Source organism: Numida meleagris, chromosome 12 (genome assembly GCF_002078875.1).
Source record: "Numida meleagris isolate 19003 breed g44 Domestic line chromosome 12, NumMel1.0, whole genome shotgun sequence".
Taxonomy (NCBI): domain Eukaryota; kingdom Metazoa; phylum Chordata; class Aves; order Galliformes; family Numididae; genus Numida; species Numida meleagris.
Genome location: NC_034420.1, coordinates 17316095 through 17342219, shown reverse-complemented (window position 1 = coordinate 17342219; position 26125 = coordinate 17316095). Strand labels below are relative to the sequence as shown.

The window sequence follows — 26125 nt, the reverse complement described above, 5'->3', positions numbered from 1 at the left end:
CAGTCCCAGCCGTGCTCCCACTGGGTTCTGTCTGTGCTGGGTCTTGAGGCCGGGGCAGGAGCTGGGTGCCGGGTGCCAGGAGCCAGCTCCAGTGTCTGGGGGCTCTCCGAGGGCTGCTCTTGCTTCTCCTGAGTGCACCTGTCTGTTGAAAGCAGGCAGTGCTTGCTTCCTCCTGAGAGCGCTGCCATGTGCTACAGTTGGGGCAGCTCTTTCTTTGCCCCCGGCGATGCCTGCTCAGCTCCCTGCCTGCTGTGCACCATGAGCACCTTGGGCGGGGGTGGCCGCTCTCCTGCCCAGGAGTTTCCAGCTGCCCTGCTGGGCACAGAGAGGCTCTGATCCTGATTGTAGTCACTAGGTTCTGCTGCAGTATAAAAATGTGATGATTCCAAGGCTGAGCATTATACAACTCCTTAAATCTTCAAAGTGCTCGCCAAATACTAATTCAGCTGTGGAACGCCTCTTGGGCTGCATGTCACCCCTCACTTTGCATGGAGGAGCTCAAGGATGAGGCCACTCAGCAGACCAGTGCCCAGTTTGGGACTGGGCTGTGCGGCTTTCCTGCTTCTCAGTGTTCAGACTGTCCCACAGAGCTCTATCATCTGCCAGTTCCTTGCAGTGTGTCTCATAACTGGGGTTAAAGCACAAAGGCAGAGCTGGGAAGCTGCTGGTCCTTCCCTTTCATTTAAGAAGTCTGCGCTTGATGCTGACGCTGTAATTAGCTCTGCACTGGATGCAGCCAGGTGCTGCTCCTCTGTCTCCATTGCTGTGAACCCGTGCGGCTGTGCGGAGCCCTGGTGCTGGCAGGGAACCACACGGTGCTGGGAACCAGCAAGTGACATTCCAGAGGAACAGCACCAAGGGGCTGCGTGCATCTGTCTGCAGGAGCTGCAGCCCCAGCCCAGCCCATCCAAGGGGGGTTCTGTTCGGCCAGGTCAGCCATCTGTGGAGGAGAAAAGTATGGAAACAGCATTTCCTTCTATCAGCTTTGAATTTCACGTATTGTAACACTGCTGACCATTTCGAGTTCTTGTGACTATGAGACAATAATGCACAGAAGCCCAAGTTGGCTCCGGGCTGCGCTCAGTGGGGCTGCAGCAATGTGCAGGGTCACAGCATGTGCAGTGGGAGTCGGGTGGCAGGGCACAGGCTGCAGCACCTTGCAGGATTTATAAAAAGCTGCTGTCATCATATATATTGCGGGTGGGTGCCACATGCCTCCTCCTCCAGGAAATGAGAGACCCTTCATGCTGTTTTTAGATCCTGGAGGGCAGGGAGAGGGGGTGCCACTTGCAAGCAGCTGCAAATTATAGCTCTCACGCTAACAGCTTGTCCTCCTGCCACCCACGGCCCAGGCAAAGCGCGGCTCGGTGCCTGCGGGGGAGGTGAGCAGCCCCCCACCCCAGCCCTGCTCAGGGACGAGGTAACCACGGTGGCCATGTCCCCATGTACTGCTCTGATGCCACTCACGCTGCTGAGTGTGCCCTGTCCGGGGGCAGTGGCACTGGGGATGGAGCCAGGTGGGGGTACGGAGCTGGATGGGGAACGTGGAGCCAGGTGGGGAACGTGGAGCCAGGTGAGAGGACAGAGCCAGGCACAGGGACAGAGCCAGCATGGCAATGGCTTCATGGCCTGAGACTGGAGTTGCTCTAGGAGAGGGAAGGGTGTGGGGGGCCCAAGGAGCCACCGATGGAGCTCTATCCCTGCAGCACCCTGTCCATGTAGTTCTGCCTTGCTCTGCCCCAAGCACTGTTGTTTGTGCCCATGGTGCAGTAAAGGGCCACAGAACATCGAGCACTAAGCCTGCTTCCTGCCACCTACCCGATAAGGGCTGAGTCTGCAGGGGAATGATTTTCTTTTTTTAAGATGAGAAGAAATAAAAGCTTTCAAGCAGCAATGGACCCGAGCAGCAGCCCAGTGGGTCTTTGAATGTTGCTTTGAGCGCTTCTCAGCTGCTCTTCACACAGGGCTGACTGCAAACAGCGTCAGGATTCAGTTACCTAATTAAACACAGCTGCCAAGAGCAGCGCTATTGCTCTCCCTCAGTGCTCCCAGGTGCTCCTGGCCAGCAGAATGCAGAGGCTGGGTTATAAATGCCTGGTGAGCACAGTGCTGGGAGTGGGTCTGTGGTGTTTGTGTAGGGATAGTGCTGTTGTGTGTGCTTTACTGCATGAAGGATGTGTGGCTCAGCTTTGTGCTGCTGTGACTGGAGCTGGGCTTGGCTTTCTGACAGGGGCTTCTTGGGGGTGAGAGCTGAGCACGGGGGGATCCCAGCAGCAGTGCCTGGGGCCACCCCACCTCAGCTGCTCACCTGTCTCTGTGCAGGTGATGGAACACCAGAGTTGTGCTTTCTGGCGGCAGCCCTTGTGCTTCTGGAGGTGCCTGTGGGGAAGTACTGCTTTCCTCTGTGCTGTTGTTGCCATTCTGCCATTTGCTGCATGCGCTTGTGTTTTTCTGAGCTCTGGCTTCACTGCACAGTTCCCAGTAACTAGAGGGGTTTGCTGCCTGAGGCAGGGCCACAGCCTTGGGATTTTCCCTCTTTGAAGCACTCTTTCCTGGTTTTTGTTTCTTTGTGTCTTCAGGATTTTTGTGCATGCTCGGGGCTCTTCCTTCACCCATGCTATCCCTATGGCTGAGACCCACAGCGGGGCTGTGGGGCTGTGTCTTCCTCCTCCCAGGAGCTCAGCCCCAGCAGCACAGGGCAGCTCTGTGGGGCTCCCCTGGAAGCATGGGGTCTTGTGAAGCAGTGCTTATTGAGCAAGGGAGTGTGGAGCTCTGCCTCTGAAATGCTTTGTGGCTTGCTGCTGACATGTTCTTCTGCTACACATAAAAGCTCTGGTCCTGCCCTTTTTGCCACCTTTCCTCAGAATCACTGAGATGCTATAACTTTCTTCAACGCAAGGACATGTGGTGCAGTAGTACTTAGCAGGGAGAGGAGAGGTGAAATAGGGTTCTTTAAGTGAACGGCATGCTCCTGTTTGTTGCAGCAGAGCCTGGCTTCTGCTTTACCACATCATCCAGAGATGCAGAAGGTGTAGGGTGGATCCACGTGGACTCAGGAGGCATCAATGGTCCCAGTGCAGGAGCCCTAGGACAGAGCATGGGATGGATGGCCACAGTGTGCGCACACTCACAATACTGCTGTGATCCCACGTGATGCTGGAAGGTGCCCACAGGTGGAGGTGCTGCACATGAGCAGCAACTACATTGATGTTCTCATGGTTGGAGCTGCAGTCTGCTCCCAGCCACCACGCACGGAGCACCTGCATAGGGCACTGCACGTGGCAGTGGATTCCTGCTGTCCCACCATTCCCTGAGAAGCCCCAGTCCATGGGCACAATGCCTGTCCTGTCCAGGGGTGCTGCTATGTCTCCATGGCACATTGGGTGCTTGCAGGCTACCCCCTGTGCAGTTCAGGCATGGGGCTTTGCTGGCAGAGAGTACATGCAAAATGGTAGCGGCTTGTCTTGCTTTGTGGGATCGGAGTGATGAGGTTATCTTCTCCCTGGGGCAAGGAGAAGGATGGGACAGGCCCACTGTGTGACAGCGAGTGGTGGCAGCTGTCTCCATGGCTGGGTCCCTGCAGCTGGCAGCGCCCTGTGCTGCTGCTGTTGGAGAGCTGTGCTGGGTGCGCTCAGCAGCGCAGGGAAGTGCCGCGTGTGGCAATGGGATGGGGCTCAGGGCAGGTGCAGCTGCTGCTGTGCTGCTTGCAAGTGCCCCTCTGGGAGCACAGGCTGTGGCTGTCACCGTGCTGTGCTGGAATGAAACTCTTGCGGTGCTGTGGGCCCCTGCAGCACAGACGCAATGGAGAGCAGCCAAAGGCAGCATGGGACCAGGCTGAGCCGCAGCAGTGACAGCCCTGTGCAGGCTGCCAGGGGGTGTGGGGCTGGGCTGCCCCTGCTGTGGGGAACCTGTGGAGCAGCACAGGGAGGACAGTTTCCTCCTCTTGCTCACAGGCAGTGATGGTTAACGTGGCATGCAGATATTTCCTCATTTAGCGCCGTATTTACTGTGGTAATACCACTGTCTTCTCCCCTGTTAGGTCTTAGAACCTTCCTCTTTGTGCGTGCAGGGGTGTCCGAGTGCTGGTGAGACTTTTCCCAGTGTTTACACAAAAATCAACCTTTTCTTATGCCAGCAGCGAGGCCCACATGTGACCCCATGGGATATCTTTCCCTCCTGCTTTTACTTCCTACTCTCTTCAGCACGCAGAGCCCCCTCCAACTCCATTAGACATTGGCTGCAGCTGTCTTCCTCCTGCCGCTCTCAGCAATGCAGGGGTGGTACGGGCAGTGGGACACAGCCTGGCTGAATCCCCTGTGTGCACAACTGCGTGCATCCCTGCCTGCTGCTGCCAGCACCTTCGTCAGGAGAAGCACCACAGCGCTTGCTCCAAGGAAGCGAAAATGAGTAAAGCACAACAAAACATTTCTCAGCAAAATGTGCAGGTGGAAACATGTCTTCAAAGAGCTGCAGTGCAGTTCACCACCACCTCTCTATCTGTCCTCGTTTGTACACATCCTCTGTTGTTGCAATAGACCTAAAGCAACATGCTACACTCCTTAGGGCAAGGCTGTCTGCCTTTGTTCTGCAAACCTCCAGTATGCTTCCAACAGCATTTGGCGCTTCCTGATGCGCAGAGGGGGTGCAGACTGGTTGTGTGCTGGGAGAACACGCTGCTAAACCCAGTGGACAGAAGGCTAAAGGGGTAACCCAAGTGAGAATGCAGGTCGTGGAGCTTGGTGATCTCACTGTTGTGTGCAGGATCGCTGTTGTGCCTTTAGCAGGATGGAGCCCAGTGTGGTGCTGTGAGCAGGGCTTGGCACAGCCTGCAGTGTGCTGGTGGCCACAGGGCTGCTCCTGGAAGGAACTGCATGGGAATTCTGGGCCTGCTGTGGGTCCGTGGCACTGTGACTGCGCTGCACATAACTGCGTGTGAGAGCTGCTCTGCTCAGCTGCTGATGTGGCAGTGGTGCTCTCATCGCTGCTTTCAACTTTGTTTCCTGTTTGATTGTTCTCTTAATCAGAAGAAAATGAACTCCAATTAAGGTACCTTATAAAGTGTGGTTCGTGGCAATTAGGACCTCTGCTGTGCCTTTGAACAGCAGAGCTGCGGAGGCTGCTTGGTGCAGGACGAGTCAGGGAAAGAGGTGGATGGGGCTCCCAGGTACATGCAGCGAGCGCACGGTCTGATGAGTGCAGATCTGTGTTCCTACAATGTGAGCTCCTCCTGTTGGGGTGGGGCAGGCGGTGGCACGGGCACTGCATGGTGCTTGAGAATGCAGAGGTGTGCCCAGCTGCACTCACATGGGCGCGTTGCTGCATGTCCCTGGCATAGCGTGCAGCACCACGGGGAGGCACAGGGGCACCTCTGTACTTGGGCCCCTCCTGGTGCTGCACGGCCAACTCCTAATAAACATAATAAATGGGTGTACTGAGAATGTTAAGCTATAAAGCTCTGGTTGTGAACGATAAGTAATAGCCTTGGCAGGACGCTCCACTCAGGTTCCAGCCAATGCAACTGCCTTCAGCAGCAGAAATGCACTGAAATGCTGGAGCTTGAAAGGGAGAGCTTTCACCTGCTGCACGCGCTTGGTGTGAACAGGTGTCAGGAGATCTCTGAGCGCTGCCAGCAGTTGATCCATTGATGCATTTTGTACTAAACACGCCGATCCTTTCCCTGCAAAATGAAAGGCAAGCCCTGCTCGGGAGGGGCCCTGTGGGGCTGGTGGAGGCCCGGGAACTGCAGCCCCCCCAGAGCTGCTCCTGCTGCCCCACAGCCCCGTCCGTGCCCCCTGGAGGGAGCTCCAATGGAGAGTGGGACTGAAGCCCAGAGCCTGCAGGAACTGCCAATAGAGGCTGAAAGCAAAAGAGGATGAAATCTTAATTGGATCTCCAGTGCCCTGCAGAGAAACGCATTTGGATTAAAATGAAACGGAGCTTTGTACTCTCAGGGTTTCAGAGCCAGAATGGAAGAGGAATTATTCCTGATTCCTATTTGTGAGACAGGATAGCTTTTTCTGTGAACTTCTCTTTGTGAATGTTCCTCTTGTCAGAACCGGGGGTGAGCTGCGGGTCGGTGCCTTGGCACAGCCCAGGCTGCAGGGCACAGTGGGCGCTGCCCGTTCGCTCCGGTGACCCCGCTCGCCCCATTCATTTTCTGCAGGCCCGTCCCCATCCACCAGAGCTCTGCAGAACTTGCCATGCATTTCAGTGTTTTCTCTTCGTGAACTTGTATCAATATTTAACACAGCAGTGTCAGTTTTGCTGTAAGATGAGAGGAGCTATGAGAAACCTGAATTATACATGGTGCGGCGGGGGGTTGGGGAGCTTTCTCTGAGCCGAGCTCCGGGGCCCGCAGCGCAGCCCCGCAGCCATGGACGAGCCCCAGCAGCAGCCCGGCCAGAAGCACGAGGGGCGGCCCCGCAAAGTGCGCTTCCGGATCTCGTCGGCGTGCAGCGGCCGCGTGCTGAAGCAGGTGTACGAGGACGGGCAGGCGCTGGAGCCGCCGGCCGTGGAGCAGTCCCGACGGCTGCGGCACAGCTTTGAGCCGGGGGTGCTGCCCGAGGGCCCCGCGCTGGGACTGCCGCGGGGCGGCGGCTGCGGGGAGGATGGGAGCGGCCCCGGCTGTCCCCCCGTTGGCAGCGGGCTCTATGGGGTGAGTGGTGCTGGCCGCAGCCCCGGGACTTTCGGGGCGGGTGCTGGGTGGTGACGTGGCCCCAGGGACCGTGCGCAGGGGCTTCCTTCAGGCGTAACCCACTTTGTTAGCAGCGTGAGCCGTAAATCTTCGGCCTCGTCCCGTAAGCGCTGCAGGCTGTGGGGGTTTGCTGGCAAGAGAGCAGCATCTGCTCTGTGCTTCATCCTCTGTCCTCACCAGATTGATTTGCATCTGTCTGTTTTATAGAATAAGATGAAACATTTCCACGTATACCAATATCTGTACAGAATAACCCTAATGCATCCAGAACAGTCAAGCGTAAGGTGGATATTATCTCAATTAGGTACGTTTCAAGCATTAGAGCTGCATGACTTGTGCTGGCAGAAAGGCCATGCCCGTGACACTGTGTCTTGGAGCAAGCCCCCTGTTAATTATTGGAGCTAAATCAAGCCTCAGATTTGCCTGTAGGAGCCCTGGCTTGCTGATACGTGGATTGTACTAAGCTAGAACCCTGGGCATCTGGTTTAACCGAAAATATCGAACCACTGTGAATCTCTTCTGCCCAAGACAGAGCACTGATGTGATCCTATCTATGCCATTAATTGGTTCTGCGTTCCTGGGTAATGCTCATCTCCATTCCCGAGTCTCCCTAACCATAAGTACTTGGAGTAGCCATGCTGTCCAGCACCGGTTCTGGTTTGTATCAGTGCACACTCAGTGTGTGGGGACACCACTGCTGTGCAGACATGGGCGCTCCATGCTCCATGCCTGTTGCTGTGGGCAGGGTGGGTGCTCGCAGCCCCTGTGACTCTGGTATGGGACAGCGGTGCCCAGCTGCCAGCACAGCCATCGGGTGCTGCTTCTTGACACTGATACTTGCACAGAGTGAAATACGAAGAGTATGCAAAGCAATAGGATGTGGTAACTGCCATGTGATACCTGGGAAAGGTGAGGGAAAGAATGACCAGGAAAGCAAAATGATGCTTTTGAATGTCTACGACTAGACCAAGGTTGGTTTTAAAACCATTAGAAAATAATACAAATGCGGGTGTCCTCATGGATGGCTATTTACGCTGGCTGTTAGGAATGCAGTTTAGCATTAGATAATGAGATTGTTTTACCCCATCTGACTGCTTTGTCAGCATTAGAAAATTACAAGGAAAAGTTTTCTTTTAAGTCTGAAAACCCCACCAAATGCTGCCTAACAGGTAACCATCATCTGAACTGCTTCTGGGCGAAGCCATGGACACCCCCTCCAAACTGCTCAGCCTTTAGGGAAACGTGTGGCTCAGTCCCCAATGCAGAGGCTTTTTGGGATATGCCAGCTCTGCTGCTCTGAGCATTGTGGGTTTTTCATTTCTTCTGGGTTGAAATGAGAATTTCCATCCCAGGAAGCTTTCCCCACCCAAAACGTGTTTGCAGAGCGTATTATACAGACGGGACACTGATCAGATCCTCTCACAGGCTTCCCCGGTTATCGACTTTGGTCAGATCATCATCTACACTAACAACCTGAAAATCATCCGTGCGCCAATGGACCAGAGAGAGCTCATGAGAAGGATTGTCCAGACAGAGGGAGTGAGCGACTGGGCCTTTGTGTACCGGGAAAGGAGAGAAAGAATTGGCGCTGGACACAAGAAAGATGTGGAAAAGAAGGTTATCTGCAACCAGTACATGCAGGTAAGAGAAAACTGGAAGTACTTTTGTTTCCCAGTTCTGGTCAAATAAATCGGTGTTCCCATCCAAGCCCCATCTATGCCAGTATCTGTCGCTTCAGCTAAATTTGGGTTAGAAGCATCACTTTGTTCCTCTCCCCACTTGGACATGACTGCTGCAGCACAGCCAGCACCCTGGGGATCGCCGTTCTGCTTCCAGTGCCCTCGTGCCTCCCACTTGGTTTTCCTTTGGAGATCACTGATGTTCAGCAGTGCGGCTGAGCTCTGTCCTGCTTGGTCCGTCCTCCATCAGCGAGAGCAGCTTGAGTTTCTGCAGCCTGACGAGGCCAAACACAGCTGCCATGTGGCTGAGACTTCCCCAGGCTAAAATTTCAATATCAGCTGAAACGAGATTGTGCCTTCCACTTATTTTCTCACAGGTTAGTCTTTGTTGGTCAGAACCCCAATTAATCTGACCACAATTTGATCCCACAAAACAAATGCTGTCATGCAGGGTAAATACAAAGCACTACAGCTTTGCCAACCCGAAACCACCCTGCCATGCGCGATGCAGACCGCCTGGGATGCTCTGCTTGGAGCCTCGCTCAGGGCTCGCTCCTAGGAGGGCCCTGCAGAAGCTGAGAGCAGCCCAGGTATTTACTGACTTTGATGCCTGACACTGAGTAACAGGGTTTTTCGTGATCTTTCTGTTGCAGGAAAGAGATTCTGAGCGCACTTGCTCCCAGTGTAAAGGATCGGGCTCTGCTCCTTGCTCGCTGTGCCATGGCAGCAAGTTTTCAATGCTGGCAAACAGATTCAAGGAATCCTACAGGGCTCTGCGGTGCCCAGCCTGCAACGAGAGCGGCGTGCAGCCCTGCCAGATCTGCGCTGCGTGACGGAGCTGCACCGCCCACCAGCACTGCACCGAGGTTTGTTGGGGACTTTGCATCATTTCACTTCAAGCCGCTCTGCTTTAATGGGAACTTTTTAAAGATGGGAGAAGTACGTTACACAAGTTCACCGTAAATACAAACGCAGCACCTCTGCTACCTATTGTTCCTCTTGTCTGTTGCACACACTTGCTCAATCAGGCCCCTGTTCTGCAAGCGCACTATGTGCAGCCCCATGGGGTGAGCACAGCCACGTGATGTGTTCTGCACTTGGGTGTTGGGATGCTGCAGGACCGTCCCTGGCACCGGGAGCTCGGCGTGGGTCAGTGCCTGCAGCACTGTACTGGCAGCTCAGCAGCATGCACGCCGGCAGCACAGTGGAAGGCAGCAGCAGTGGGCACAGCTTGAGTAACATGTGGGGTGCGAGTCTGTATGACAGCAGTGCAGAGCCAAAGCGGTGCCTCCTCTGGGCTTTAATTTGCTGAACATTTTAACATCACACCATCTTTTGTAATTACCTCTGAACTCGCAGTGTCACAAGCTTTTTCTGAAGATTTTGCTGATTCTTACATCTGTTTTAATGGACACGATGATTCTTTTGGGGTTTGGCTTATGGGGGGAAACAGAAAACTTTTCCCAAATGTGGAGCTTTGGAAATGTACAGTAATTTATTCTTGCAACTAGAAATGAATAAGTTTTTAGCCTACTTATGAGGAAGTGCTGAACTGAAATTCCCCTCTCCGCTGCTCAGCACTTTTCTGGATCAGGCTGGCAGCGAGCAGGACTCCAGTTGCCCAATATTAATCCCATGATGTAATCTGCAGAAGGTAAACTCTAATTAGTTAAGGTGGAGCAATGATGCTGAATTGTTTGCAGGCTGCCTCTGGTGGTGCAGAATGCAGGGGATTCAGGAGGTGGGAGCAAACGGGGGAAATGTGTTTGTTTGGTTTTTTTCCCCGAAGCCGTATATCATTGCACTGCATATTCATGAGTAATGCTAAGGCTGCATTAACTTGCACATTACCGGTGAGACTCTGCTGAGCTCAGAGCTGCCCACCTGCGCTGTGTGCTGGGGCCGCAGGCCCAGTCAGGGCGGCTCGCCGCCAAGTTTCTGTTTGGCAGGCTGCGAGGTTTCTCCAGACTACTGAAATGGCTGGAAGCAATGCCCTCATAGCTCTTGGACTTCCACTTGTCTACCGCTGATTTTTTTCAGTGGGTACTAATGATTTAATTTTCAAACAAAGCACATAAAAATACAGCTGATACTTGGTTTGCTTCCTTTATCGCATTGGGATCTGCAGTGTGAATAAATGCAGCCCTTCGGGTATTACTGAAGGCAGAGGAGTCTACACGGGTCAGAGACCGACGGAGCAGTCTGCCCCACAGCGGCCCTGTTTGGTCCCTGGCGGGCTGGCTTCAAAGGTCTGGGGTGAGAACAAAGCAACTGGGCGAAGCTGTTGTCTGATACTTAAACGTGTACAACAAAGCTGACGCAAGCACACATTGGTAAGGTCACTGCTTCCTGCTCAGTGGTTACACTGCTCCTCGGCTGCTGTCCCCGTCCGGCTGCACTGACCATCCTGAGCCGGGGCTGTGGGTTGGGCTGTGGGTGGCAGATAAAGGCGGTGATGTGGGGCTGCTGGGTCAGGCACAGGCCCGATTTCCTCGGTAAATGCTCTCCTATTTTGCACGGGGGTGTTTGATTTCTCCTGCAGCAGTGCCATGCTGAGTGGTGCTACCGGCACCGCTCCTCCCGCAGGCCCAGGCCCGCTCCCTCGCCCCGGGCCGCAGCCCCATGCAGGATGGCGGCATATGGGGCAGGCCGGGCCGTGGGGTGGCGGTGCCCCTCGTGCACCTGTACTCCCTCTCATCAGCATTTTCCTGGAGCAGCACAGAAGAAGGGGTGAGCCATGGCCTTTATCACCACGGGCCCTTGCCCTCTGGCGTGGCCGGTTCCTGTGTGCACTGAGGTGAGCAGTAGAGCTCCATTCTCTTTGGTTCGGCCACATGTGTTTAATCATTAAAGATGGAGATGAACTGTGGTGCTGCACAGGGTGTTTCCTTGGCACAAATCCCAAGAGTTTGTGAGTGTTTCCATCAGGATGAGATGTTTAAACCATGCTGACTTTGGGCTCAATTTGCCCTTGTTGCTGCAAGGTGAGCACGCCGGGCTCACGTTGCTCCCACTCCTGCAGGCAGTCTCAGTGGGTCACCTTCTGTCTCTGCTGTCTGTGTAGAGACAATGGCTGATGAGGTATCTAGGTCTCTAAGGGATGCAGTGGCATGTTTGCATGTGCTCATTCCCATTGACCACCCCCTTCATGGTGTTGGATGACTCCTTACGAATGGGACCGAGTCCCTGCAGTGGTGCCATGGCCTCTGACGAGAACCTAGGAAAAATCCAAATTTCCTCATGGGCTGAAGTGCCAGAACTTTAGTACATGTGCTTAATCTGTAGTCTTTCTGTTAATCATCTGTGTCTCTTAATCATCTACAGCTGTTCTTTTATTACCCTAGAAGAGGGTTATGGCAAAGATGCCTTCCTCTCTCTCTTTCTTTCCTCTCTTTCTCTTTCTTTCCTCTCTTTTTCTTTCCTCTCTTTCTCTTTCTTTCCTCTCTTTCTCTTTCTTTCCTCTCTTTCTCTTTCTTTCCTCTCTTTCTCTTTCTTTCCTCTCTTTCTCTTTCTTTCCTCTCTTTCTCCTTCTTTCCTCTTTCCAGAAAACCCAAACTCCATTGCTTTTGTCCTGCTGCAGGAATCCTGAGCTGTATCTCCCCAGGCTCGGGCATCGCACCTGCTGACTGCCCGGCTTACACTGCCACACTATGGCTGCCTGTGGATGTGCTCTGAAATAAAATTGGAAACCTGTGCAAACTTGGGAAAAAGACAGCAGGGGCTGTCCTTTGCTGATTCTCTTGAGTGCTTGGCAGCTAGAGGTCAGAGGAGAAGCAGGGCTGCTTTATTTCATTGTGGAACATATGAGCCAGCATAGAAATGCAAATAGAAATCGTATTCAGTGTTAAATTTCTATAGGACTTAAGAAGGGCAGTTGGAGGTGAGTAGTGAGGCTAATTATGACAGCCAGAGGCACAGAGCAGAAAGGTTAAAATAATCCTCATTTCTGTGTGCCAGCAAAGCGCATCACTTGCTTTTAACCAGGAACTCTGTGTGATTGAAGAGAGGATTGCCATAGTTACTCACAAATCCCACAGTTAAAGCCGATTCCAGTGCTCCTGCTCTTGTTCTTTCTGACAGGGTTCTGCAAGTAGAACCACGGAGTGCTGCTGTGCTGCAGGGAGGCTCAGTGGGCTGTTCTCAGAGCCCAAAGTCAGAGTAGGTGGGTTCCTGGGGCAGGGCTGTGTCCATCACCTCCTGCCCACGTGTACCCCTCACGCTGCTTGCACTGGGGCATTTGCATCCCAGCTGCTAGAATATTGTTTTAAATTCCCATTTATTCCCAGCCACGATCTCTGCAGCACAGTAATAAAGTGAAGGAACTTGGAAAGGTTCAACTGATTTTGCAATGTCATTACTTCATTTCCTTGGAGTTGAAAAAGAAAGAATCAGGATATTTATGAATTTAAACATTATTATATTTTGCAAATCTTTGAAGCTGTCAGCTTGATTTATGTGGGCTCCATTTGATTTTGCTGTAAAACCAGCCCTTCGCTACTTCGGAATATTTCATTTTTATACAAATCATTATGTGTAACCTGCAGTGATTTCTTTCTGCTGCTAAACACAGTGCTGCTGTTAAAGGCCTGCTATTTTCCCCAAGTAACTTCTAAGAAACATCGCTATGGTTGAAAACTGCTGCTTCTGATAAATGATAGTACGCGTTCCCTTTAGGAAAGGCAGGAGGGGTCTTAATTCCCTGGATTCAGCATAATGAGTAATGGAATCAATTCTGTTTGTTGTTTCTTGTGGAAAACAATCGATACATTTGCAGGAAGATGCAATGAGATCTGAAATTACTGATTTTAACTGTCTGTTTTTGCAAGGGGAGGATGGGATGCTCCCATTCTGGTGAGCAGTGGGATGTGGCAGAACCTGGCCGTGCTCGGGCACCGCTGGGTGGGGGCACGGGGTGGTTTGGGTGTGCGGCTCTGTCCTGGGTGGCCGCTTCTGGTGCTGGGGCACAGAGTGCCATGGAGTCCCCATCCCTGGAGGTGCCCAAGAGCTGTGGAGATGTGGCACTTGGGGACGTGGTTCGTGGGCATGGTGGGGGTGGGTTGGGGTCGGGCTTGGTGATCTGAGAGGTCTTTTCCAACTTCAGTGGTTCCGTGATTCTGTGTTGTGCTCTGCATCCGTGGAGTGGGCTCTGCCGTCTTCAAGAAACACTCCTGCCTGTCAGCTGCAGCAAAAAATGTCATTTCTGTGGTGCCGATGGCTTAAAGTCAGGGTCACCCTGCGGTTTGCCGTCGAGGATTTGTTTGGGGACCTCTCACAGTGATGGGGACAGATGTCTTGGCAGCGGGCCGACCTGCAGCCGCCCTCCGGAGCTGCTCAGGAGCGGACGGGCCGGGCAGCCCGCGGCGGGGGACCCTGCTCGCCCCGCGGCTCGGGCATCCCCGGGGGGGAACCGACGTCGGTGGGATTCGCGCGCGGCGCTGCCCGCCCGGAGCCGCCAGGGGGCAGCGTTCGGCTGCAGCGGCCGCCGCCATCACCGCGCCCGGGCCGGCGGGGTTGCGCTGCGGAGCGGCCCCTGGCTGCGGGCCGCGCATCCGAGCGTGCCGGCGGAAGCTTGGGTGGCTGTGGCCCCAGGTGAAGCGCGGCAGGAGCTGCCTGCCCTTGTGCGTTTCCGAGCTGGGGGAGTCCTCGCTCGGTGGCGCGACACGAGGGGCCGGGAGAGATGCACGAGTCCCGTGTCAGAGCGATGGCAGCGGCCGCGCCGGGCCCCTGGGCACACGGCTCCGCGGGCTGCACGTCGGGGCAGGGCTGCGCTGCGCTGTGCTGTGCAGTGCTGTGCTGTGCTGTGCTGTGCTGCCTGCGGGGCTCTGCTGGGAGCGCCCGGCCGTTATTCTGCTTGCAGACTTGTAATCTTTCTTTTTCTGTGCTGCGTAGGAAATTGAGTCTATTTCTGTTTAAATACTTGGGTAACATAGCCTGCTATTTAGTGGAAGATTTATGTCAATGGCTCTTTGTTTCACACGATTGGGCCTCGTGGAGGGTACGTTCCGCTGCTAATGAAGTTGTGCGGCTGCTGCCGTTTCAGAGCAGCGTGTTGTGGGGAAGCCTCCAGCCTCTGCGTGCAACAGGACACGAGAGCCTTGCACTGTTAAAGCTGATGTGCGTTCTACAGCAGTAAAAAGCAGGAGAGCTGGGCACAGAGCAGCCTGTGCTGGAGCCGACCTTCAGCGCAGAACGCAAGGTTCTGTTCAATTGGAATTTTAGAGCTCCCGTAAATGCACTTCGTCATTGCGTTACCCAAATGGGTTTGGTCTTAAAATGCAACTTCTCCTTTTCTAAAGCTTTGTATGATTTAATGTTGGTCATTATTTGGTGTTCAGTATTTCTCCGGTCTGGCATTTTTTATTTTCATAGACATGACAGTAACTTATTTGAGTTCAATACATTCTCTTACGCTTTAAGTTTTAGATTTCATTATTGACATGAGTGTTGATTGCTTTCCCTAGTGCGAGCAAGGTCCTTGCAGCCCCGTCTCCTCGGTAGCAGGGCTGTGGGAAGCCCCTGCACACCCTCACAAGCGCTGCTCCTGCTGCAGTTCCCTGTTCCTGCACGACGAGCAGTAATGTTTGCACTGTGCATTTCTATCCCGGTATGCCAGTCCCATGGATGAGCATGTCATGGCTGTAGAAACAGCGGAAGAGAAAACAGGTAAGCTGCCTGATTTTTTTTTTTAACAAAGCTAGTTAGCACTTTTCATGATCCTCAGCGTTAATTATTTAGTACTTGTATTGCAATAGAAGCTGCACAGACCTGGGAATCCTGCGTGCTGGTTACTGTATAAGTGAGACCAACAAAACCATACCCGTCCCCAAAAACACGTATTCTAACCGCGTTAAGCATGCAAATTTTCAGCTTATCCTGAGCCTGCTGGAGATTATTTGCCTGCTCATTCTGCAGCACGCATCTTTCCCGTGCGGTGCCTTGGCGATTCTGAGCTGCTCTCTGCTGCTGATGCTCTGCAGGCAGATGTCCGGCAGCTGGAATGGGCCCAAGGAGCCACGCGGGGCTGGCTGCAGTGCTCCCCAGCTCCTGCCTGCACCGCCACATCCCCCCCAGGAGCCAGCAGCCCTCTGGGACGTGGGCAGCCAGCGGGAGCCAGGTCCTCTGTCTGCCGCTGGGTCCGTCCCTGCACCGCCAGCAGTCTGATGTTGCTGTTTCCCAGTCTCATTGATGGGAAATAAATCTGCTCGCGTCAGAGTGCAGTTACAGATAAGGTCCAGTGATACTGCATGGGTTGTATTCCAGTTGCTGAGTTTGCAAGAAATATTTGCAATTTGGCATGTAAAGTAGAATGCTTCTGTAGGGTATGTGTTAAGCAGTTGTGCTGCTGTGTGGAAATCAAACGCCATATGACTTTCCCTGAAAAGAACTCTTCTTCCAAATACCGGGCCAGTGATTGGATTCTTATTTGCAGTGAAATAAGAGCTTGACTCCTTTTAGTCCCAAGTGCTCATAGATGCTCCTTGTCTTACGTTCAGAGATGTGTTCTGTCTTGCAGCTCAGGCTTAGCGGGGCCCTTAATTCCAGGACTGTGCTCTCTTTGTAAGCGACTTAGTGAGAGTGCTCTGAGATTACAGAGAGCAGAGCATCGGTGCTGCTGTGGCAGTTTTATTGAAGGTAGCAAAGCACTCGTCCTGGAGAATGCCTTTTTTCTGTTCTCCACTCCATGAAGATGCTTCGTTTTACTGACATGATGTATTTGAGTTCTGAAAACTGAGCCCCATAAAGTTTCCATCTCACAGACCCAGCCGAGTGCCGTTTGAGAACATGCTTTTATCCCTGACAAGTCCTTAACCCGGGCTGCCTGCCAGCTGGCCTCGCGTTCTGCACCGTCCCGAGGTTTCTGTTCTTCATCTGGGTCATTAAATATTAAAAGACAAAGTGGTTCTAAAAGCCGGCCATTTTTTGGAGATAATATAAAATAACTGTAATTTGTAAAATAACTGTAATTTGTTTCCTAATAGATAGTTTTGTCCTTGTCGTTGGTCCAATTCAATACAGAAATAAATGTGTAATAAATGAGACGGGGCAGCGCTGTAAATCGAATTGCAGTGTGTTTGCCCAGGGAATGGGCTTCAGAACGGGAGCTGGGCCGTGGGCAGCAACGAGCACAAGCTTCAGCCCATGCACAGCTGTGTCCCTGCCCTGCCCCGCAGTGCCACCCCCCGCAGCTGTGGTCGCTGCCCCTGTCGCGTGGAGCAGGAGTACTCAGTTACACTTAAAACAATACAAATCTGTTGATTTTCCAGCGTTTCTGCTTGCATGTTTGCTGTGCTTGCGAGGTCTTCCAATGACTCTATTTTTATTAAAAAATGGTAATATCTGCTTCTTTAACTCTTCTAATGTACTTTTATCATCAGATTTCTCTATGGGGATTATTTGCCAGAGGAGAATTGCGACATGCAGGACTGTAGTTCCTGAAATCCTGAGAAAGACAATAATTTGGAGAAGTTTAGTCAAGTCATAAAAGCTTAATACCTGATTGTGATTTATCTTGTGTTACAGATCACATTTCCTAATGATGTTTTCTCCTTATTAGAGAAGTTACTTAAACAAGAGAAGTTGGAAAAACCCATTCTCTAAGAATGGATGTGACTCGGGCAGGAGCGGAGCCTCAGGCACCACGGGACGTGGCAGCTCCTTGTGCCCGGAGAATGGAGCCTGGCTGCAGCGCTCAGAGGCCTCAGTGCCACGGTCTGATCCATGACCTGGAGTGTGCTGGGCCGTCATCTCTTACAAAAAGCTGCTCTGTGATGGAGCTCGGGGGGAATTCAAACAACACTGGCTGTGCCTCTAGCATGTTGCGAGTTACATGTGGCATCCTGAGTCCCCGCAGAGGAGGTGAGATGAGAGCCCTTAGAGGCTGTGGAAACTGTAAGAACCCAGGGCGTGCGGACCCTTGGTGTTCCACTCCTGTGTCTCTTCTAGTGGCAGTCCTTCCAGTTCGAGAGCTGAGGAATCTTGGCTTAGTATGCAGAAGAGAAACATGGCAACAAAAACTCACTGTCTCATGTGGACAAGGTATACGTCCCAGAATGAGGAATCTCTTCAAGGAGAGTTTGGAAAACCCAAACTGGCAAGGGCCTGAGTGCCTGCTGTGCTCCCCTTCCCCGGAAAGTGCTGTCTGTTGCCTTCTGAGCGCTTGGAATGAATCACAATTTCTTTGCTTTGTCTGGACTGTGTGTAAAGCAGTGCCAGTGGCTGTCCCGTAGCTTTCTGCTGGTGCCTTCAGGCTCTGGGTTGGGTTCTCTGGCCAAAGCACAAGTAATCGCTGGAAATTAATTATCCGTGTGCTGCTGTGCAGTCATAGAAATCTGCCCCGCTGCTCCTGCACAGCAGGCACAGCCAGGGCGTCCGCTTTGCTCTCATGTCCACCAGCAGATGCTTGGCCAGCAGTTAAAAATTGCCAGCTGCCTCCTGCTTACCAGCCATCGGCAGGGGGTGTTCCCGCTCCCAAACAATTTTCTTTCTCTGATAGCCCTGCTGTGCCCCAGAGATGTAAGCTGCCGTGGGACTTTGCCTGGGAGAAAGACATCAGTGTTTGTGCAGAGTGGAGCACAGAGATGTCTTTATGCAGGATCAGAGTGGAATTTCTAATTCCTGCAGCAGTGAAATAAGCAGGTATGTGATATACGTGACTCTTTAAAAACAATTTTTTGTAGCTGATGTCAACCCCATTAGTTCTTACTCTGCTCTGGTGTCTGTTGTAATTAGTCGTTACTTCTGCCTTATGCTGTTCCCTGGGAAGAATGACAGTGCTCTCTAGCAAGGTCCACATAGCTGCTGCAAGCTATAAGGATGTTTATTAAGTAATCTTCTGACAAAGTTCAGTTCCTTCTGATTCAGGCATTTTTGGAAGCGCAGTGGTGGGACTTTGCAATTTGAGGACACGCTGCTCTTGGTTTTTGAACCATTTTGTTTTGGAAGATTGCTGGGACCCCTGGGCTTGCAGCCCCGCGGAGGCGTGGGGCCCGGCTGCTGCTCCCTCTGTGCAGGTGGACGTCTCCTCCCGCCAGCATCGCATTGCAGTGGTGGGTGCTGGTGCTGCCGGTGCAGAAGTGTGCCTGCTCCTCCAGCGGCCCACAGCTGCTTTCTGGCTGCCCCGGTCTGGGAAAGGTGCTGCCGTGGTGTGTGCCTTGCTGCTTCTTTGCAGCTGGAGCGGGGATTTGAGGCGCACTGCCTGGGAACAGGCTGGCTTCAGCTGCATGGATGCCTGCGGTGACATTAGTGTCTGAATAGAGGCAGGAATTATGCAAAAGGCACAGTATCAACGTACTAGCACTGGAGAGTAATAAGAGAACTCGCAATGAGGAGATGTGAGTGATCTGAGTGGGGAAATTGTACACTGTGCCCCTGAAGAGAGAACAGCGCTATGAAAGAGATGAGAACCTGAGTTCAGAGGGACACCTCCTGTGCACGGAGTTGTTTTGTTTCTCCCCCACGAAGCGCTGCCAGGCAGAATTCAGCGGCAGCTCCGTGAAGCTCTTCAGGGCACTGGGAGTGTGAGGAGAGCAGGAAGGCCCGCGCCGTGCAGCGTCTGTGCCAGCAGCTTCAGCCACCGGCAGGGGCACCGGGAAGGGCAGCAGAGCGGTGTGTGCGGCTGGTTGCACGGTGCCGCGGTGCTCGGCACGCTGCAAGAGCTGACACAGCCGTGCTGGTGCCATGCCCTGTGTGCCTGTAAGCGTGGCCCGGCTGGAGGTGTGCAGGGCGAGCACAAGAGCGGCACGGGTATTCATCCTTGTGCTGCGGGTGGTAAGCTGGGGAGAACACGCATCGAGGAAAATATTTCTCTCCTGTCACAGCTTTAGGTAATGTCATTTTTCTCCCTTTTGTGTGGGTGTTGCTGGCGCACGCCGGTTCCCGCAGGACAGCAGGGTTGCTGGGGCGCTGTGCAGCTGTCCTGGTGCTCCTGCAGCAGCAGCTGGGAAGCTGGGTGCTACTTCTCATTTAGTTTTAGGCTTTTGAAACCCTCCTTGACACTACCTGAACAATATTGCTAGACTTTTTATACTAAAGACATTTAAATTAAACTCCCATCACGAAAACAATTAGACCAAATTTGCCGTGCTTAACTAGTCAATAATTTAGTAGTTGGATCTCATTAATAGACTTCTCCCTGTGACTGTGTGGTAAGGATGCGGCGTTGCCAGTTGTGTGCTCCAGAAATCAATCAGAGATCAATACCTTCCTTGAGCTGCCCTTTTTTTCTCCTGGAACGGTAAAACAGCAAAATTAATAAGTAATGCTGACCCGCATAGCTGGGTTCGGTGCTGGGCATTCACTGCTGACATCCATCCTGTGGCCGGGGAGACTTCAAGGCAATGACTTCCTAAAGGAGAGTTAAGATTTTCGGAGTAGGGAGAGAAATAAATTGGTGTTCTGTTCCTGCCTTATAGGACAGACCTCTCACAAAAGGGCAGCCTCGGTTCTGGGGCAGGTTTGCTGGGCTGTGTGTTGGAAGCTTTTGCTCAGTCATCCATAAAACAAGATGTGAAGACGGTAGGTTTATTTATTCCTTGAATTTCTTCCTAGAATTATATGGTAAATGTTTTCAAACCACCTCATTGTCCGGACTTAAAACTAACTTGGTGTTTTAAGTCTGGATTCCTTCCATCTTTCGATTGCTGAAAAGATATTTGACCTTTTCTTTTGTCTACAGAGAACAAGCGGAACAAAAATGGGTTTAGTTTTATTATGGTAATAGCTTTACTTCAAATACATTTTAAAACACGGTATGTATGTCTGTATCAATTTCTGTAATTTATTCTTATTCCTGATTTCCCCTAGGCATGGAAACAGTTTTTCTTTCTAATGTCTCGTTGCACGAGCTAATACTGCAATAACAATTTGTGGTTTTATAGCGCCTTTGCACTGAAATAGTCACAAATAGCCGACGTGGATTTATATCACGTCCCCCATTTTTCTCCGGTAACGTTAGATGTTTTTGGCAGCTTGGTGCATTTGCGATGGCCGCAGCCGGTCTCCCGCAGCAGCCCTGTGTACCTCAGTAGCTCTGTCTTTCAGCAGGAGTTGTGAGGGAGGGTGGGAGCTGCCCGGGGCTCGCAGCGCTCAGAGGCCTTTGGTTCGTGGCGGCCTGGCTGTGCCGGCAGTGCGTCCTGCGGCAGCGCGCGGGGAGGCCTGCTCTGGGACATCTGTGTCTGGGGAGATTGGGGGTTCAGGTTGTGCCAAAACTGGTAAAAATTTGCAGCTGCTGGTAGAGCGAGCGAGAGCAGTCGCTCTGTTGGTGTGCAGACGAGGGTTTTTTGCTTCCACCTCAACTTTTACCTTGTTTCTGATGAGTGAAGGCGTCTGTTTGTGCCTGTTTCATGCAGCAGTTTCGCAGCCGGGTTCATGAGACTCACGTGTGAGGAACTATAATGAGCCCACACTTCCCATTGTTTATCTCTTATTTCAGTTCTCTAATGGAGAAATTTGTTTGTCAGATGTACTTGGAAATCCACAATCCAGGTGTGATTCTTTAATTATTTGCGGGGACCGAGTGGGTAATTCTTGTAAAGGTTTTCTTTTGCTTATTTACTTACACTTTTATTTTAAAGTGTCCTTCACAGCATCCTGACTTCTCTCCCATTGCGTCAAGAACCGTGCCCCAAGAACCGTAGATGGAAATGTAGTTCAAACCACAGCATGACTGTTCATTCGTCTGCTTATTCTTGATAACTGTAAGATCCTTTTGCTGTTGCTTAAAAACAAAACAACAAAAAAAAGAAAGCAGAAGTAGACATCTCTGCTAGTGTAAGCAGTGACAGCGAGCAACAAAACCTGCCTTGCAGGCTGGAGGCAGCACACAGGTAGCAGATGAGAAAACGAGACCACGGTATTGCTCAGTGCTGTGATAGAAATCTGTTAAAAATTTTGGCTGTGTCTGCAGAGCTCTGGAAAAGAAAAATACAAACGAGCCAGGTGTCTGGTATACGTGCACGGACTTCTGTTTTACCTCTAAAGTTGGTCTCCCTGTGGCAACAGCTGTGTGTATGCATTTCATTTCTTTTAAATTGTTAGATAGGTTTCTGTAGTGGCTTGGCCACAGCGTATTTCTGAGATACATTTTGCCCACAAGTAATAAATGGCAATGCAAATAGCTGTTATGTAAGGGTCTAAAAGATGTGTCGCGTGAGTGACGAGGCCCGGGAAGGGTTCTCCTTGCTTCTATTGTAGCTGGCTGGCTTCTTCCAGCGCCCGGTTTGCATCCTTCCTGATGGTGCAATCAGACAGGCGCTGCTTTTCTTGCACTGGGCCTGGCTGGCCTGGAGAAGTGAGGCTGCTGCTCACAGAGCCCGACCATTCACCCTCGTGGTCTGCTCTGTCCCGACAGCGGTGCTGCTCTGTGCTGCGGTGAGGTGAGGGCAGCGGGAGCTGCAGGAGTGTGGGCTGGGGTTAGAGAGCCACGAGAACAGCAGGAGACAGCGCTGTGAGCGCCAGGAAGGTGAGTGCGTGCAACAGAGCTTGTGTACTCACAGTCAGTATTAATATCTGTATGTTATGGGACGAGAGGGACAACTTAACTGTTTGTGGAACTATTCTTGGACATGAAATACCGTGATCTTTTTAATCGCTGTTTTTGTTACTGACATATGAATCTATTCTCTGGTGGCCCTATTTCTTTAAATGTGTAACAACCCTGTCAGGGCCCCATCCCACAGTGCCCTGTCCCTGCATTTTGAAATCAGAGTGATCTCTGCTGGTGTTAAGCACTCCAAATGGCAAAGCTAGAGCAATTTTAAGGAGCGTTTCTAGCGATACATTTTTGTTATGTAGATAGTGGTTTATCCATTGCCTCTGAAATGTTGCAGCATTTCAGTCATTTTCACTTCTTGATTTCTTTTTTAGATTCCTTTCCCTCGACTTGAATATATATGGAGTGGAAAGTAAAGAAAGGCCGTAATGTAGTGTTTGCCAAATGGAGCTGAGCTCCAATCACAGTGTTTAACTGAAAAATGTTTTGTCACGGTTCCAGAGAAGTGGAAGCTGTCGGCGCTCTTTGCAGAGGCAGCAAAGCACGCTGTGCCCGTGCCTTGCAGCGTCCCTGCTTCTGTGCTCGGAGTGGGAACGAGGTGAGCACAGCACCGCCTTCACCACTCTCAAACAATGTGCTTCTCCTGGGCATCACTTAACCTCTTACGGAAATCTTACAGGGTTCGTGAAGCTGTGCGGTTGCTTACAGACATCGTGTGTGCTCTCTGTCCCGCCAGCCAGGAGTGCAGCTGCTGGCATATGCCGTGGGTACAAACCCGGCTTTTCTGCAGCTCTGCGCTGCGGGAAGCGCCCGGCACCGCGCGAGCTCTGCGGGGACGCACGGGGCAGGGCAGCTCCCAGGCAGCCAGGGGCAGCTCCTCTGGGACGGAGCAGCGACCACGGCACGTCAGAGAGAGCAGCTTGTAAGCTGGAGCTGTAGAGGTGCAGAATGTGGTAGGTGGGCAGGGTTTGTTCTGCGTTTTGAGTGCATCATTGCGCCTTAAGTAGTGTAAATGTAGCTCCTTTAAGCCTGATCTCCTGGGGCTGAGATTTAAGTGTTTGAACTTAAGTTGAAAAGAATATATTGATTAGGCTTTGATTAGTCATTGCTTGCTGGAAAGATACTGGATAATGACTTGTATCTGCCCATTCGGATTTTTATTCATTGACTGAATTCCCCTCTCCTCCTTTTCTTCCTCAACACTTTCCTGCCTAAAAGTCTGCAGTGCTTTGAGGAGAAAGAAAAGAAAAAGCAGTTGTCACACTGTGAACATAATTGATTCAATAAACAACATTTTAAAATCCCCTAGGGCGAACCTCAGAATCCTCACTTACCTCAATTAGTGCTTTGTTCTGCTTTGTTCTGCTAACTGTGGCACGTCTGGTTGAGATGGATAGGCCAAGGCAGTCAGCTCATTGTCTTCAGCAAAAGTAGCCGTGAAAGATGAACTGGTTGCTGTAGATAGAAAATACCTTGTTCATTTGTTGTGAACATGTGAAAGGAAGTTTTCCTGACCTATTTGTTAAAGTTAATTGTCTTTTTTCCTGTTTTTGTTTTTTTCTCTTGATGGCTTCAGCTGAGAAATTCTTTTTCTTCTATTGCAGCAGAGAACAGCCTAGGGAAGCCTTAGCCCCGCTCACGCTGTAGCCAACCTCCAGGCTTGCTTGTGTCTGCAAGATCTGAGCAAACTGGAGAGGCAGGGCTGGCAAATGGGTAGAATTCAGCATGCAGAGCAAAGGTGTGGGCGAGGGAGGGATGGTTTAGGTTTTCTTTTATACAGTGTCAGTGTTTTTGGTGGTTTTTTTTTTTTTTTTCTGTTTTCAGCCAAATACAGAGCTGCTTCTTTCACACTATTGAAGCTTGCGCTTGCATCCAAATCAAAGTAGAGAAGGACCTTGCTGCAGAACACCACGTCTAGCCCTGGCGTGGGAAGAGCGCTTAACAACAACAAAGCTTCCCCCAGTTTAGATGGTTCTTCTAAAACCTGTTCTCTGCTTTGCAGGAGAAGAAGTACCTGTGTTGTTTCCTGGGAACAGCATATCTTCATTGCCATCGGAATTCCGTGGCCGTTATCTGATCTTCGCTGGTACCATTTTATTGAGGAGAGAGAATTCAACGTGTGAAGGTGGGGGAAAAAGAAGAAGACTGTAGACTGGAATGCTGATTGTGAAAATCACAGAGAAACAAATGTAAGCTTGAGAACGGCACCTTCTTGTGAATTTGTGCTACCATCCCTAGAGACTACGCATTGCATCGGGGAACGCGGAGCACCACACAGAAATGGCCCTGGCTGCTGTGAGGAGCCCGGTGCCTCGCCGGCCCATTGCTCTGTGTCTGCTCCGGGAGGCACGAGCACGGCCGAGCACTGCTCACTGCTGTGAGCTGGACTTCACCGCGCCAAAATGAAGCTCAGCTTCAGCACTGGAGCGGGGTTGCTGCTTCCTGCTCGAGTCAACATTGCTCATTATTTCAGCCCTGATGGCGGTGTTGGAAGTGTTTGGTTATGATGCTCCCGCCAGTGTAATTATACCCAGTTGTAAGGACATGCCTCAATAGAAGTTTTAAATTACGTACATATGAATTCTTTCAGGAAGCGTTTCTCTCTGGTTGTGTCTGAGCAGAGGAGGACAGCTGTGGGGGGATCAGCAAGGTGCAGAAGTGCCCAGCCGAGAGCATCTCCTTTGTATTTCCTCCTCCTGTGACACATGCACCAGTACAGCGCTAGTTCGGACTTGTGTGAAGCTCAGAGGAGTGCAGACCCGCTCTGGTGCTGCTGACAGGAACCCTCCCAGCCGCCCTGAGCTCAGCGCTGGCCCTCGGTGGAACTCAGGAGCTGGCAGCGTGGTGCGGTGGGCTGGGGTTGGGCGAGCCTGGTGCAAGCCATCCCGATGAACCTGCTCTGTGCTACTACAGGGAACAGAACTCCCCAGCGTCCTGCATGGTTTGTTTGAGCTGACTGCTGTGAGTTTGGAGTCTGAGTGCCGAACACCAAATATTTATGAAATGTAATGGCCAAGACTAAATACATTCAGTAACATCTTGATTCTTCTTAAGTTACTGCTTTGAATGCCTGAGAAAACTCTCAAATGACTGCTATTCCAACTGCCGTGTACCATTCTAAGACTAATGGTTTTATTCCTGCACTGCTCTGGCTTCTGAGATGAGGACAGTAAGCACTTGTGTTCTCTCTCCACCGTGGAAGCAGCAGTTGTGTGTGGCCAACACCGGCCCAATAGGATCCGGTCTCTTCCCAACAGTTCCCACCTGTGCGCTGCGGGAGCCCCACACCGGGTTCTGCCTCCCCTGGGAGCAGGGGATCCCGAGCCCAGGGCTCCTCCCGGCCCGCGCTGCAGCCCAGTGCCTGCGCTCACTGCTGCTGGGGAGCGGCCTGAAGCCACGTGCAGGGAACGGCGGGCATGGTGCTGACATGACGAACTCAGAAGTTGAGAAAATCAGTATTTGATTCCCTTCATTACTGTATTACAGCTAATCTGCGAACATTTCCATTAAAAAGTCCTGTTCTCAGGTATCAGCTCTGATTGCTGGAAGGAAGATTGGTGCTGCGTGCTGAATGGCAGCTGGAATTCAGTTCTCCATTTACAGAACATTACAGAGACACTGCTGTGTCTGTCCGATTCCTCTTGTGTTGTTTGCTGTCTTCTGGGCTTCGTTCTGCCGTGTGCATGAGCCTGACATGGCTCCTTTCTGGAAACCTTAGGGAGCGTTAACTCCACCGTGTGACAAGGTATTTCCACAGTGCTGTATTCATTAGCACTTTCCTTGTCAGGTGTTTCCCACTGAGCCCTGTGCACGTGAGCTGAGCAGGGACAGGGGCACAGAAACCTGCAGCTCACCTGGGAGGGTGATGGGCTGCCTAACGACAAATGGAAAACGTATGGAAAGAAATATGGAAGGAAAACGTTCTGCCTCCATCCTCGCCTGCTGCCCGCTCCTGCGGCCGAGGGCTCCGTGCTCTGCTCTGTTTGCTGCAGCCACGTGCAGGTGCACGCATACCGCACCGTGGCCACTGGCTGAGGCCTGGGGGAGGCTGTGTAAGTGCTGCAGAAAGCCTGCGAGTTTTCCAACCCTTCCGTGCTGTGACATATGCACAGCTCTGCGTATCCAGAAGGATGACACATTTTGTTACACGGGGAAATGGAACAGTTGGCAGAGGAAAATAATTTCACTAGGAACAGGTTTCTGCTGTAGATATTTAATTGCAACACTGCTGGTGATGGAGTTTGATCGGTAGCTTTGATTTGC

General features: G+C 51.9%; 1 protein-coding gene across 4 annotated transcripts; it reads left to right on the top strand.

Moving 5' to 3' along the window:
* Positions 2008-25387, top strand: GRXCR2 (glutaredoxin and cysteine rich domain containing 2). Of its 4 annotated transcripts, XR_002442957.1 has the most exons (5): positions 2015-6655; positions 8120-8335; positions 9027-9239; positions 14835-15036; positions 23865-25387. XR_002442957.1 is itself a non-coding variant. In XM_021410974.1 (4 exons), exons 1-3 carry the CDS (start codon positions 6374-6376, stop codon positions 9204-9206), a joined length of 678 nt encoding a protein of 225 aa, XP_021266649.1. In that variant the 5' UTR covers positions 2015-6373; the 3' UTR covers positions 9207-9239; positions 23865-25387. The 4 variants fall into 4 exon arrangements, 3 of the variants coding, with proteins under 3 accessions (XP_021266651.1, XP_021266649.1, XP_021266648.1); XM_021410974.1 differs by lacking the exon at positions 14835-15036; XM_021410976.1 differs by lacking the exons at positions 9027-9239; positions 14835-15036; positions 23865-25387 and adding an exon at positions 8493-8714 and having other exon boundaries at positions 2008-6655.